At 49.9% G+C, this 15,032-nt stretch overlaps 1 protein-coding gene across 1 annotated transcript; it reads right to left on the bottom strand.

Annotated features, from left to right (window-relative positions):
- Positions 1–5,557: 5,557 nt before the first annotated feature.
- Positions 5,558–15,032, bottom strand: LOC119095097 (uncharacterized). Its single transcript, XM_037217987.1, has 6 exons — positions 14,959–15,032; positions 12,210–12,346; positions 10,297–10,420; positions 8,007–8,160; positions 7,439–7,582; positions 5,558–5,568 (listed from the first exon to the last, which is right to left on the bottom strand). The coding sequence occupies exons 1-6, from the start codon at positions 14,983–14,985 to the stop codon at positions 5,558–5,560; spliced, it is 597 nt and encodes a 198-aa protein (XP_037073882.1). The 5' UTR covers positions 14,986–15,032.

Raw genomic sequence — 15,032 nt, 5'->3', positions numbered from 1 at the left:
TGGCCAGCGCCGCTGACTGCATCGGCTGAGCTGATGGAGCCCATCATCGCGCGCGAGCTGTCCGCGCTCGTAGCGCGCGCACTGCGCGCTCCCTGGCGGCCGAGTGCTGCGCTCGAGCCGGAGCGTCTGCTGCTGGCGCTGCGACGGGACGCCCTGATGACCAGCCGCATGCTGGGTTACCTCGAGTTCCGCCACGTGCGCTTGTCCGTCGCCTCTAGCGTGCAGCAGACCGTGGTGAAGGGCGCGTGGCTCGTGCTGGTGCGCTGCCGCGCCCTCGTCGAGGAACTCGGTGTTTCGCCACCGCCGGCCGCCGACCAGGAGGCACGGGCGCGCCGCGAGCGCCTCGACCGCCTCACTAGCGCCATGACACGTGACGAGTATAAGGCGTTCTCGCGTGTGCGTCGCTTTTGCCCGAGCCGCTGGCGCGCGTGCGAGGGCTGGCTGCGCCGACTGTGGCCGGCCGGCGCGCCGCCGCCAACCGCCGCCACGCGCGGGGCGCTGCTGTTTCTGCTGCGCGAGCTGTTGACGCTACTGGTGGATGCGGCGCTGCTCGTGCGTGAGGAGAGCAGCGCGCGCCAGCCGGTTGGTGGCTTGCCGGCGCGCTCGCTGGCGCCAGACCACGTGCGCGAGGCGGTGCGCCGCTTGCAGATGGCGGCACCACCGCGCGCTGACACCCTGCTCGTCACGTGACGCGTCACGTGACGCGCTGCGGGAGGAGGTCCCTGGGACGGCCGGGCTCCGCGACGTTATGTGTCGGAAGTAGAGGGGGACGCTGTCTTATGAGACAGGCTAGGCCGTGGGTACGTGTGTGGGTGCCCACAGCGGCTGGGTGGGTGTGGGTGCCCGCAGCGGCGGAGAGACAGTCCGCTGCGTGACATCGGAGAGCTCAGGCTGTTGTGGGGAGAACTGGATCCGTCGCAAGTTCACTCCGTTCGTTCATTGCCCGGAGTGCCCCATCTCATCACACGTTGACTTGGCTCAGCACGTGCAACGCTCGGCTGTTTGTGTTGCGCTCCGGCTGTGACAGCTTCTGCCGCGTTTCGGGTCTGTGTCGCTCGCGCCGAACTAGGGCGGCCGGCGTGACGGGCCGTGCCTGATGGCTTTGTACTTGGATGACCTGCCCTGCACGTGCGCGAGTGTTGCTCCAATGCTGCGTACTGCTGTGTGAAGACTACTCATGGATAGTTATTGTGAAGTTTAGAACAAACGTGACGAGCCCGGCATTAAAAGATACGCGCCTCAATAGTGAGCAGCTTTGCACCGTTTTTGTCGGTCCAGCGCAGAGCAAAACTTAGTGATGTGATAAACTTAGTGACAAAGCAAAACTTAGTGGTACCAGGCAAAGTGGTGAGTGATGAAATTGAAAACAAGCTCTGAAAGTTGACGTGCACTTGTTCCCGAGGCGTAGGATAATAACACGTCCACCTAGAGGTAACCTTAACACATCACTATCAATGTCACCATTATCGTGTATCGCCATTATTACAATCACACGTGCCTCAAATGGCATGCCATGCCTGAACATAACATAAACAATTTTGAAACCGTTCAAGTATATGATTTGATTTCAATCAGACACCAGTAACGAAAAGCAGTGGCTTAAATCCGGGTAAATTTAGAAGAAGAAAAATATTCATGAATAACGGGTCATAACCGGAGAATGAACATTTAAAAGTAGACTGGGACAAATGCCTCTCGAGTTAGCCCGCATGGTCATGCGCATGCCATGCTCGAGAACGCATTTGTACAGTAACGTGTAAGGTGAGCCTGCTGCCCAGCAACGCAGCAATGCTTGAAACCCTAGCCCCCCTAGCAGTTGGAAAGCCGTCATGATTGAGGGAGCGTAGGGGTGCTATGTATCATAGTAATACATATTGCACAATAAAATGTACATGGGTAGGGCACCTTTATATATATATATATATATGTGTGTGTGTGTGTGTGTGCGTGCGTGCGTGCGTGCGTGCGTGCGTGCGTGCGTGCGTGCGTGCGTGCGTGTGTGTTTGCAACCGTAAGTGCAAGCGCACTCTAATTGTGAGAAATGAGAAATGTAATCAATGAAACAGTCATTACAAGTCAATACAAAATGCGCGAGTCAAGGTGTCTTTTTTGGCTGCAAGGGATTTTAAAACGGTATAACTTGCCGTGTGAAAACAGCTTTCACAATGAAACGTTGAGTCTTTCCATGCACAAAAAAGTCACATGGCCAAATCGGAGCTAACAGTAAAAAGCAATCTAAAAAACTTTCGCTGCTTTATTATATGACCCCTATTGCAATAGCACCATCAAGCCATATTGGCATCCGATCAGCTATCTCCTTGTCTGTCAACCCCGCCCAGCCACATCAGCCAGAGCAGCCAGCCCGTCCTCGCCCTACCACACCATACCACACGTGCCAAGAATGACTCGCTTGGTCAGCCATTGGCAGTGGCATCATCCAGCGGTCCATGGTGTCGTCCCTCTGCATCAAATAAGTGGCCACCCATAATCATTATCACTTGCAGTCATCGCTAAACGGCAAACACATGATAGGAAAAGCATAGGACAACCAACAGCGGAAGTAAAGCAACCAAGTCAATCGATCGGAAAGGAAGAAAGCAGGCCAGCAAAGAATGAACACAGGAACCTTACTGAATTCCTTTGGAAGGAAAGAAGCCGGCCGAGAGAACGCATATCGAGGGCAAAACCACGGCAAAATGGAAAGCTGTCGGCAATATACAGGTGTGACCACACTCAGACCCTTGTGAGCGTTCAGCCCTTGTGGGGCGACGAAACTACCCAAGCACGCAACGGAGTAGATGGATTCTTTCGGAGCGGATGGACTCCTTCGGGGTGGATAGATTGTTTCCGAGCAGATGGATTCTTTCGGAATGGATGCGCCAGGTGAGTGCCGCTCGTGACGTGCTGTGATATCATCAGAGTAGAGGCTGTCTAGAACTGAACACTGGAGTCTGTGTACTACACAGATTCCACATATGTTGATATGATATGTCCAACATATGATATGTTGACCCTAAGGCCGAACGGCCTCTGATTAGAGACTTTTGCCGAGGTCATCGCCGAGCGGAACGGCCTGAATCCATCGCTACACAGAGCCGCGACCAGATACCACGAGCACAGCCACTCGAGCTCGCACTGGTGATATATTGAACGAAAGCTTGATGCAAAGGATGAAACATGCGATGAACAGATACGCATCATAATGATGTCAGCACATGTACGAAAAGCAGCTGAAAAGCGAGCATTGTCGCGAAGCAAGTAAAACACAGCAGCACATAAAACACATCAAAACACTATGGGCTGCCAGAGCGGGACCACACAAAAGTCTGAGCTCGTGGCTGTTCCACGCCCGCGCAGTCACCACGCGGCATCACGCGCCACTGCGTCAGCCTCGTTCCCGGCATCGCAGGCGGCAGAACCGCGCCAGGTTCGCGCCGCATCAGGTGTCACCCAGCCAGGCGCGCTCCAGTGGCACTCTCGACGGTCTCCGAAGTTACCACGTGAACGGCTCAGGTTTCGGAGGGGGTTCGAAGGGGCCGTACGGAGTCGCTGCGTCGTCTTCTTCGGCCGCGCTGCTGACCGAGTCCCGCCACAGGGCTTCCTCCTCTTCCTGGAGTTCTCTTAGCTGCGCGAACTGACGCGCCTCGATAAAATCTGAGGAGGTGATCAGGGACGGATCCAGGATTTCGTCAAGACAGTGGCCACGCTTCATTGTGGTGTTCCCTGGGGGTTGGGAATCCCTTCAAAAAAGTCACGCTTCACTGCGTAAAACGTGGCTTCACAGGCCGGTGTCCCCTGGGGCTTGGGGATCCCTTCAAAAAGGTCTTCACCTCTCAGCCACTTTGTTTTCAGATTCTTACTTTTTAATTCGTAAATCATTATTATCAGCACATCGTGACGGAATAGACATTGTGGGTACATGTGTACATGACACGCGTTTTTCCAGGAGCTGACAGACTTTTCCATTCTGAGCCAAGAATTTTGAAGACACATGGCGAAACGGAAACAAATCGGCGTCCAAATGCCATCAAAGACTCAAATAATGGCTGAAATAACATCGCATGACGCGAGTGTCGAAATGTGTGTCGTTGTCGCCGGAAACGGCAAAGCCAGTAAAGTTCGTAAACTTTTGACACGATATGCTTTCTGGTATTGGCACATGGGCTAGATCCCTGGAACACGTACGCTGTGTTGTGTTTTGAATACACGTTTTGAGCATCACAAAGGAGTGGGAAAATTGCTACGAAATCGAGTTGAGGATTGTGACTCCAGCGATGCATAAGTGATATATGGGTTGAAAACATTCCACACTCGGGGATATCAGATCGGCTGTGACGCCGGCACTTAGATGATTTCGCATTCTGACGTATGCACGAAATACGCAGCTGCTATCATCTGCGGCGAAACAGTTAAAAGTCGTCATTTCGAACTTGATAGATATTATTATCATGCAGCACTCATACCTTTTTTTAGTAGTAGCACCCGACCAAATAATTTCAGGGCACAGGTCGCTATGTTGTTATTGAGGTCCAATCTTAGCTTTACTTCCTCGTGTATTTGTTACGCACAAAATTTCGCGGTAAGAAATTATGATTTAAATGACGTATCACCAGCTACGTATACACGTAGGTTACCTGTACATTTTCGCATTCGTTGACCATTCAAGTGTCAAAAGAATTAACACTTTGATCAGCAACTTTCTTCATGATGCCGAGGTGGAACAACTTATCGGCATAAAGCGCTTTTCACTGCAGAGATCGTCCAATGTAAGCATGTCTTGAATTTCAGCTTTCTGTCGAGAGCCCATCTATGGTTAAAAATTAAATAAGAGCCGGGACGCTAAAGCACCTCCTCCCATTGGCTGAACTGACCTGGACGTTTCTGATCTGATCTGAACTGATATCCGGGGTTTTATTAAGGGGATGGCCGGACACTGTGGCCAGGGCACTGTCAAAGGCCACGGAAGAGAAGGCCACTGCGGTTGACAACGGGCCTCTGCTGGCGGAAAGACCGCATGGAATCCGATCCCCAAATCACCTCAAATTAATTCGCCTGACGCAGTTCTCTGTATTTTGAAACATTCAGTCTGCAGTTTACACTCGTTGTGCTAACTTTTTTGACTGAACGAGAAGGCATAAGCCACGAGAAGATACTATTCGGCGAGCATTTATAAGTAAAGCGATGCCATTAACCAATAACTCTGAATACGAAAGTATGACAATTAACCGCGATAGATACTCACTTCACGGCGCCCGAATTGTCTATTATTACAGCACAATACAAGGGAGAGGTGTTGCCATATTTTTCAGAAGTTTTACAAAGATATTGTCAGGCCTGTGGATTGAACATCAGCGACGATCGAGACAGGACAAAAAAATTCCGTTGATATGGCTCACCCGTGCTGGCCTGGGGAAGTTTATTCTGTTCACATCCTCCAGCTGATCCATCAGCGAAAATGATGTGAAATAGTTTTAAGCACGAACGTCGCATTGAAGGAGAAAGAGCGCCGATGCCTGACGGCGAAGTGTCCGTGAGCGGTACGACTTCGGCCTCACGGCTACTTCTTGCCTGTCAATGCGCGGGGGAACACGGCCACGTGTGGGATAGTAATACTTTTGAACGCATTATGGAAGCAATGGACGTACGCATAGAAGGCATTCCGGAACGTAGGTTTTACCCGTGCGCTACTCAAATCGATACTCTTGAATGCATTAGACGCACACCATTGACAATTTGTGACTAACTGGCGTAACCTCTATCGCCCGCTTTGTTGTAAGTACTAATCCGCTCAGAAAATCAACCTCGAAAAAGCACAGGTTAAAGTTCCTGGTCGAGAGCTGAAGGATCGTTCCGTTTCAGACCCGAGCGCCACGCGGCCATTATTCTGGAGACACGAGGTCGGGGCCACCCGGTCGACCCTGAGGCCCTCAGAGAGCTAAATCATTCGCTGCGCCGGTCCCCTTCCTGATGTAGCAGCCCTCTAAGCTTGGAATCTGACACCGGATCGATGCAGGGACCTCGCTGACGCAAAACGACCCCTTGCCGGTGCAGTGAGTCTTATAATTGGCACCCAGACAACAATTTAGCTTATTGGCCCCAGTTTGAAACGGTCACTCGGTACTGTTGCATCTGACTGGTAAAAGGGTCTCTCCCATGGTCTCGTTGTGAATAAGAGTCCTTGCAAAGTCATTTCGCAAATCCACTGTCATTGTCAAGGGAGCCCCACCAACGCAAGAGGCCCTTTGACATTCGGGGTCACGTACCAGCCTCTGTTCAGTGAATGGGCCTCTAGCCGACTCGGGGCCCATTGCCGGCGCAGGGTCCCATGATGTGTACTGTGGGCCCTGGCCACACATGAGGCCCTTCACTGTTTCAGAAGCCTATATAATGCAAGAGCCCTTCCGATTGACATCTGTAGGCCCGGCCTTGACGCTGCTAGGAAAAGGTGTCCAGGGCCCAGTTGGCACGGAGCCAACTGTCCGGCTTTGTTGGTCCTTGTCAGCTGACTGACGTGGAGGTCCCCAGTGTCCCAGGGCACCGGATCAGAGCAACAGGCCCTCTGACTGACATTTTAGGGTCCGGCCTTCGGGCTGGGGTCCCTTCACATGACTCCCGGCCTGCCCTTCGTACTCTGCAGTCGGGCCCTTGATTCTCATGGGGTTAAATGGGGACCCTCTTGGTTCCTTAGAAGCCTCTGGACTTAAGGACCAACGGAGGACCATGGTGCTGGCGCCCTTCAAATTTGGTTCCCGATGCAAATAGCAATTTTTGAACCATTTTTTTTGCACTCGTGGAGCTTGTCACTTAAAAATGAAGGTTTTGGGACGTTTTGTGGTGTTCCCTGGAATTGGGTGCGTCTTAAAATGAAAGTGTTGGGTGCCGGGAAGCTAGGTTTTCGGCGCCGCTTCTCCGAAGGAGACGGATTCACAAGACGGAGAAGTTGCGGTGCCACTGGATTTCGGTGTCACTTGAAAATGAAGATGTCGAGGCCCTTTGAATGGCCTCCTTGGATTTGGTACCTCCAGGAAATCAGTGTAAAGGTGCCCAAAAATGAAGGTATTGGTGGCCCTCGCCGACTGGGCCGATCCAGAGTTTTGTCAACCGGAGGACGGGCAATGCGAAGATCCTCGGAATCCAGGGGGGGGGGGGGGGGGCTCTCGCAAATTAAGGTTGTGGACCGCAGACTTGAATACAGAAAACATGCCTTTCACGGGAAACACGTGAGCAGCAGACAGCAGCACCCTGCTGCTGAGCTGTTGAACGCAGGAGAAACGACATTGGGGCCGCGAATGAAAAGCGTTTGAAGGCTGGCTTGTTCGAAGGCATGTATGTTCGATAGTCCTTGAGTGAAACAATCCCCAAATGCAAGACGTATAACATCGGAAAGACAAAAAGCGAGTTCCGGCATGGGAGAGGCCAAGTGCCGTCAGACACTCACCAGACTGTATTCTGAGTAACTCCGTCGCCAGCGTATTCAACAGCTTCGGCTCCAGCTTGGCGAGTTCGGAATGCGTCTGCAGAACTACCTTCATGTGGCAGACCAGGAACTCAATCACCCCTCTGTTGTTGATCATGTCAGCGCCTGGGGAAAAGTAAGTCAGTGCCACTATTTTCTGACTTTGTTACGTTTCTGTCAACAATGCGAAGACGCTTATCATGCTAACAAACCAGTGGGTGTCCATGGTTACACTCTCCTCACCAACTTGAGCTTAGCGTAGGCTGATCGAGACATCACTACAGATTGCAGTGGTCTCCAAACAGACGAGATGGTGCTCGAATGCGAATATTTGTGAGGAAGATTGTTAGATAGCTTGACCGGCATCGAAACACGCAGAAAGCTGACTGAAACTCAAGGGTGTGTACAAAGAGTGAAAAATACAGCTAAAGGCAACCACGCACATCTAATGCATGAAAACAACGCTTATAGCGACTTTCCAACGGGCACAATTCAAACCGTTATTCTTGTGATTTGATTCTCTCGATTGACTCGCTTTAGCACGGCTGACCGATTTTGTCGATGATGTCGAGGGCAGGCTCTTGCCTCCAACGGCGCTCGCACAGCTGCTCCAACCGCTCCAGCAGAAGCCGCTCCTCCTCACCGGCCGGCTTGTGCCCCGCCAATACGTTCCTGACGATCGTCACTTCGGCGTCCAGCATGGCCTGCGGCAGGTGCGGTCATCAGTGGCGGTGCGCGGATACGCCTTTGCCTGCTGTGGCTTATTGCGGCATTCAGGGGCAAAGTTGACTTCAGTAGCTTGAGAATATAAGGGCTGAGTGTCAGATGTGAGGTAGAAGACGAAACCTGGACAGACAGACGGACTCGGGGGAAGGGGGGAAGGGGAGGGGGCTTCATATGCCCACAGTTCACAATATCTACAGTTCTTAAAGGAAGTGTTCTACATTTCTGCGCGTGTTGATTCGGGAGGAGTATTCAAGGGTCATCTAAGCCTTCATGGCGTCATAATAGCGCCCTTCAAATCTTGCCATTCCATAAGCGAAGCAGCGATCAAGGCTAATAAAAATATAATGGTCGAGTCGTTCATATCTGGCACTCGTGAGCACGACTTCCAGATATCACGGCTGCCAACTGGCTCTCGATCAATGTTGTGCAATGTACGATGACGTAATCAAACAATGGCGGATAGAGGGACATGTTTACTAAACTGAGAAATTGTGTTGTCTGAAGCAATCTCTTCTCCTTAAAACCATACCCAATAGTTGTAAGTGAGCTTGTTCTGTTATATCTGATACTTACTTCAATATATTCAAATGTGAAACACTCCCTTTAACGTCCTGACTTCGCAACGTCTTTATCCGGGAACGCAAGATATGTGAATTCCATTACCGAGACATGAGGGGCGCTGACAAGCTTTGTGCCAATTAAATCATGCAGGAGCGCCAAGCATAGCTGATTGTATCTCAGACCGAAGCAGTGCCTAGACCGCAGTTTTCCAAGCCGAGTCACTAGACCAAGTGAAAAAGTGGTTAAGTGGCCACGAACGAGCCTGCAGACAGTCCCAATGTGTTTTTCCATACATCCTAATCCCTTCTGCTCTCGACATTAGTTTGATTTTTCAGATTAGAGCCCTTTCGACCAGAAATGATAATTTCAGGGCCATGGAATGAAGGAGAATGGTTAACGGTGGGGCAGACGTGCACGCGCCTGGGGGGCCAACCGCCGAGCTTTAACCCGTGTACGCGCGGGTACCCGGTCTGGGTCCCCCTTCCCACGGGGCTCTCGGCCCACTCGTGGCTGACGCATGCAGCCTGCCCCGGACAAGCGGGGTGTCGCGAGAATGCAGGATGAAGCAAGATAGAGGATAAGAGGGACAGATGTGATGTCGCTCTCGACATTAACTCCGCACTTCTCTCCAATCCTGTCCAGCCCCTGCTCACACACCCCAGGCCCGCTCCGCAATGCATCTCAACCTCGCTCTGGCGTGCGTCCAAGCCACCCTCTGCTGTCCATATCAACCACGTTCTTCCATCCATCTCAGTCCCGCTCGCTGTCGATCGTTACCGTTTGAGGTGTCGTGCTCAGATAACAACCTTCAGTATACCAGGTGCTGCTGGCTAAACGACATTATAGTGGGTAAACGTTAGCTACATCGACTGTACTCAACGTTAAAGCTGTGCTAACGGTTACGAGTGCTTTTGATGATCTCATAATCACGAGGTTTATGATCACGGGTGCTCATAAACAGTGCTTGTGATCATCAGAGATCCAATATGCTTGAAATGTTTCATGCTGTCAATAAAACTAATGCTTGCTCTATCACGTGTCATTGTATATATATATATATATATATATATATATATATATATATATATATATGTGCGTGTGCGTGTGCGTGTGCGTGTGCGTGTGCGTGTGCGTGTGCGTGTGCGTGTGCGTGTGCGTGTGCGTGTGCGTGTGCGTGTGCGTGTGCGTGTGCGTGTGCGTGTGCGTGTGCGTGTGTGTGTGTGTGTGTGTGTGTGTGTGTGTGTGTGTGTGTGTGTGTGTGTGTGTGTGTGTGTGTGTGTGTGTGTGTGTGTGCGTGTGTGTGTGTGTGTGTCTATATAACGCCAGTGCCTCCTGCCATATTGAAAATCAACGATTCAGCATAAGCACTCTGAACTCATAACGCCATAGAAAGGAGGAGCTGAAAGCCCTTCTTGCTTACATCAAGTTATTGTCTATTCCCGTGCCGTTCCACCGTGCGTCTCACCCCCACTATGCCGCCCACCCCCCTCCCCCTTAACCCATACAGTCGCATTCTTCCCCTTTCCAGCTGACGTGCCGGGCCCGCCGCCTACCTGGACGTATTGCTCGAAGTCCGGACACTCCTGGTAGATCCCCTCCGTGACGTCACGGCAGGCTCGGACCAGGCGGTCCTCTCGCCGCCGCGTCGGGTCAGAGCTCGCAGGAGGAGAGACGTCCCTGCGCACGACACGTGTTTGTGGCCGCTCGTGGTGATGTGGTGCGTCACCACAGCCATGCTCGTTTGAAACGCAGTGGTGATGTAATGAAGCCAGTAACAGGGAACGAGTTTGGCAGAGAACAGTGCTTCTATAAACAGCGGAATGAACATCGCGGCTTCAAAACCATGGCCACCGCCCGCATTTTGTATTGTGCTGGGCCAAAACGCGTTTTCCATGCAATATTTCATACATAGACATATGCTATGCACACCACCACTTCTGTAATGCATGCACGTGAAACTTATCGGATGCAAAGTGGTGTAGTTCGAGGATCCAGAGCTTTGTACCCGTGAAAATCTACTGTCACAAGGAATAAAAAAACAGCAACATACGATGCATCTGCTGATCGAAACCTTGCCCCAACGATTCGTCGCTTTGGACAAAACGACTGCCTTTTTCGCCCTCGCAGCTCTATTACCGTGACGTTTACTTCGAGCCATGATATACAACCTTGAAATAAGAATCTCAAAAACGAATCTTTCGCAGCCGATCCATATGCGTGGCAACGGGGCCGTCCATAAATAGCGTTACACGGTTTGACCGATCATTCAGCCATACCTGTCGTGGTTACCCACCGGTTACGCTGGGCACCACTTCCACTATCCCTGGTCACACTGTGTTAAGCGTAACGCTCCAAAAAGTGACTTCCGTATGGATTATAACGGAGCTGGGGATGCGAAACAAATTGCGGAAGTGTTCCTTGTGGCAAAAGGAAGCCGACGCTCTTGGGCTTTAGGGTGTTAAACGGTTCGAAAACTAAAATATTTGCAGCCACGCCTCAGCGCAGCGTCACGCGGCATCACGCGTCATTCAGGGGATTAAACAAAGAGCGATTGCCAGCCATTATCACGATACGTGCCTTTCTAAGAATCAAAATGGGCGAACATACGTGTGCGTGCAAAGGAATTCAACCAAAAAGGCATCACGGATCACGCTTCATAAAAGGCGCGGTGCGTGATGCCCATTTGCTCATTGTTGCTTTTTATGCTTGCTGAAATTTAGGACATGCCTTATAAAAGTCGGCGACCAAGTATGAACATACAGGGCTCATCATGGCCGACCATGCGAACGTGATATGTGCCTTTATGTGTGATGCGTGCAGGGTTAAAATAGTTTACATGTGTATGTGATGCCTGACGCGTGATTTGCGATGCCTGTTCAACTGAAATCGTTTGTATGTATAACTGATGCGCGATGTGTGATTCTTGTTTAATTCTCACTTGCATGTTTGAATGTAGCGTGATGTGTGATGCCTATTTGCTTGGATTCGTTTGGATGTACGCGTATGTTCGCGCATTCTAATTCTTAGCAAGGCACATATCGTGTGACTGGCAATCGCTCTCTGTTTGATCCCCTGAATGTTGGTGTCCTGTAAAAACCGCGGCTTGTTTGAAAAAAACTGAAAAATAGGGTAGGATCATCTGCAGGCAATTTTGAATTCCCTTTTGCTATTGTTTCGAGAAAATATCAACCCAACTATATCTCCACTCTCCTGCTTTTTTCCCCAAGGAATATGGCCCAATACTTCTGTCTTATCTATGTGAATAATGTTCCTCACTAATGCACTGAACAATTTAGAAATAAAGCTGCGAACATTCCATGATCTCCAGCGTCACCTTGCCTCCTGAACTGACCTTGCACATATGTCTCAAGAGCTCGTCCGCATTCGCCACTACACCCGCGCTGTGGGGTAATGGGCTACGCTGTGCCCCCTCCCCCCCCCCCCCCGCCGACCCGACTCTCCTCACCGGAAGCGGCCCTCCTCCTTGGGCACGAGGTAGCTGAAGTGGCCGATCTTCAGCGGACAGTCCAGGAGAGCCAGCGTGCCCTCATCGTCCACCAGGCTGATCAAGGGCACCACGGGAAACAAGCTCGCCTTCGTGTCCTATGGGCAGCGACACCGGCCAGGGGAGGTTCTGGGTGACAGCGGCGCGTGATGATGCAATGCAAGGCCACCGGACAGGCTCCTCGTCCGTCATCCGATTTGGATGGAAATATGTTGCACTGGAATTGCCGTAGATGCACCATGACTACGCTACTATTATATTTTCTTAAAATGTTTAAGCCCAGCCGAATGCAGTAGGATGATTTTGGCGAATTATGGAAAAAACACGGTTCCACCATCAATACCACAGCAAAAATTATTGCTGGAAAATCTGCTACGACTTTACTCCCACTGCCAATATCTATATCCGACATTGAGATGCGTGAGAAAACATGACCTTGCAAAACGGGAACCCTTCATAGCTTTTATTGCAACAACTTGTAGTCTTAACGTAAACGCGACATTACTTTTCCTGATGATAGGTAGCAATGGAATCCAAAACGCGTGAGCACCAAATAGGGATGCAGTAACAATTTGCAAGTTAGACGGAAACTCCCCTAGACAGTATTGAATTTCTATGAAGTTAATTAATAGAACTTGAACGCAGTATCATTAAAGTATCATTGTTATTAATAACTTGAATACAGTATAAAGTTATTAGTTGGTTGCTATTAAAAGTTCGTGGTACCGATTCGAAACCAAAATTATCATCAGGTTACGCTACAGCGTCAATCTGTCGTGCTTGGCGCGTAAGTGAGCTTCGGTAGCAAGATTTCAATGACTGGTGTAACTTTTTGAAGCATTAGTTCCTCCGCGTTAGCACTAGTCTTATATACGTCATTGCAGTAAATGTCGCGTTTTAGTGAACACCAGACTAAGGGCGTGGCATCATATTCAACCAGGAACCCCACCCACCTCCCATCTGTCAAAGGAAGTTGTGTGTCACATTTGGGACAAACCGCGAGATTCTTGTATTTGGGGGCAGGTTTGGCCGATTTTCTTTGCTCAGCCTCACATTTCGGTTGCGACACGACAAAACGTTTTGTTTTCAGTAAAAGAAATGTCACGTAGAGTTACTGCTGTCGTGATCCTGTCAACCGCAATGTTCGCAGCAGTACTAACGCGCATCGATATCATGGGGCGCAGGCCTCTAGTCCGATTTCACCCGTCCGTCCCAGTACTCCCATGCGTCTGACCGTTCCGTTATTTGCGGGGCTTAACCCGTGAGTGGAAGTAATGAGCGTATGATTTGTGAAATGTGGCCTGTATCATATAGCATAAACATCGCAAAAGGTTGAGAGCAAAATAAATGTTGTTTTGCAATCGGATATTTCTATTTCTACAGTATACTGAATGGTGGGCGTAAGTTTTTAAAGCGTAAGTTTATGAAGGATACAATCCTAAAGCATGAACTTTAAGCACACTATTTCCGAGCGCAAGTTTTGAAGTATAAGTTTGTTTAGCATACGTTTTCTCGTTTAACACCAAATTAACACCTGTACCGCATATAACTTTGCATTAGAAGAAATATCGCGTATGGTTAAAATTTGTGCAAGCTTTTGGAGAGATATGTCGCGTAGCAATAGTATCGAAACAATCATGTCGATAGGAATTTGTGCCGTTGCACTTATGTCCTGACACCAATAAATTCAAGGCGATCAAGGCGTAATACTTTGAAGTATGAGTTTTTGAAGCATTAGTTTTATTGTGTACCACTCATATCACTTGCAACTGTGCAGTAGCAGTAATATCGTGTATAAGTGAATTTTGTAGGGGGTTTTGCAGTAGAAGTGATAACGCGTAGAAATGCTGTCGATAGCACTATTGAAGTGACACCAACAATTCAGGGCAATAATTTTACTGGGTCGAATCATCGGAGCAAACAACCCGATACTGGGTAAAATTGGGCGCAACGGAACACTTCGCCTGGAATAGTCAGGAAAAACAGAAGGAAAGGTAATGCCTCTGCCTAGAATGCTAGCTAGTTTTATATAAATTAGCTGTAAAAAGACAGTTTATTTAACAAAGCTGGCTCTCGCAAACCTGGTTGATATCGTTGGCTTTTCACATGCCTTGCTTGCCTTGTTGCATCAGCGAAGATCCGAGAACCAGGCTTCGAATTACCCTGAGGTTGTGATACACCTGTTTTATAAACTGCTCGTGCCTTAACACAGGCCAAACATCGGGCCGATGATTTCGCCATCGTATGCCAGCACTTTTCAGTGAAATACATCCCACCATTGATGCCAATCTTCCGCTGCGCTATTGCACTGCCGCGTCTCCTGCATCAAATGTCGGCCTGTCCGTCGACGAATGGCTGTTACATTACATCACATAAAAGTTCCATTACAACGTTTCTAAAGTGGCTTACTCAGCAGTGTTATTAAGAAGCGGGTTGTAGTGAGGAAGCCAATAGTGTTTCCTGCGTCGTTATGCCCAATATCTCCATGAGCACGTACACCTCACTCGGATCCCAATGGCCTTATCGATTCTCGTGCCCTGCTCGGTGGGAGGAGCTTAGTTAAAACGCTAAAGCGACCTGCACCAGCCAACTCAGCTTGCCCATGGTAACCGAACCTCAGTATCAAAAGTCAACCCCAAAACAGGTAAAATAAACGCAACTGGGGTTAAACGACAACAAACAGGCCCTGACAGATACAAAGTACTCATACCTCGAACGGCACCCAGAGTAGTTGCATGCAGTAGTGTAACGGGTCTTCCACAGACGGAGCGTGAGCTCCCACTT

This window comes from Pollicipes pollicipes, unplaced genomic scaffold (assembly GCF_011947565.3).
Source record: "Pollicipes pollicipes isolate AB1234 unplaced genomic scaffold, Ppol_2.1 Scaffold_4219;HRSCAF=4965_pilon_pilon_pilon, whole genome shotgun sequence".
Lineage (NCBI taxonomy): Eukaryota > Metazoa > Arthropoda > Thecostraca > Pollicipedomorpha > Pollicipedidae > Pollicipes > Pollicipes pollicipes.
Note: the sequence above shows the minus strand (reverse complement) of the source record. Positions and strands in the feature narration are given on the sequence as shown.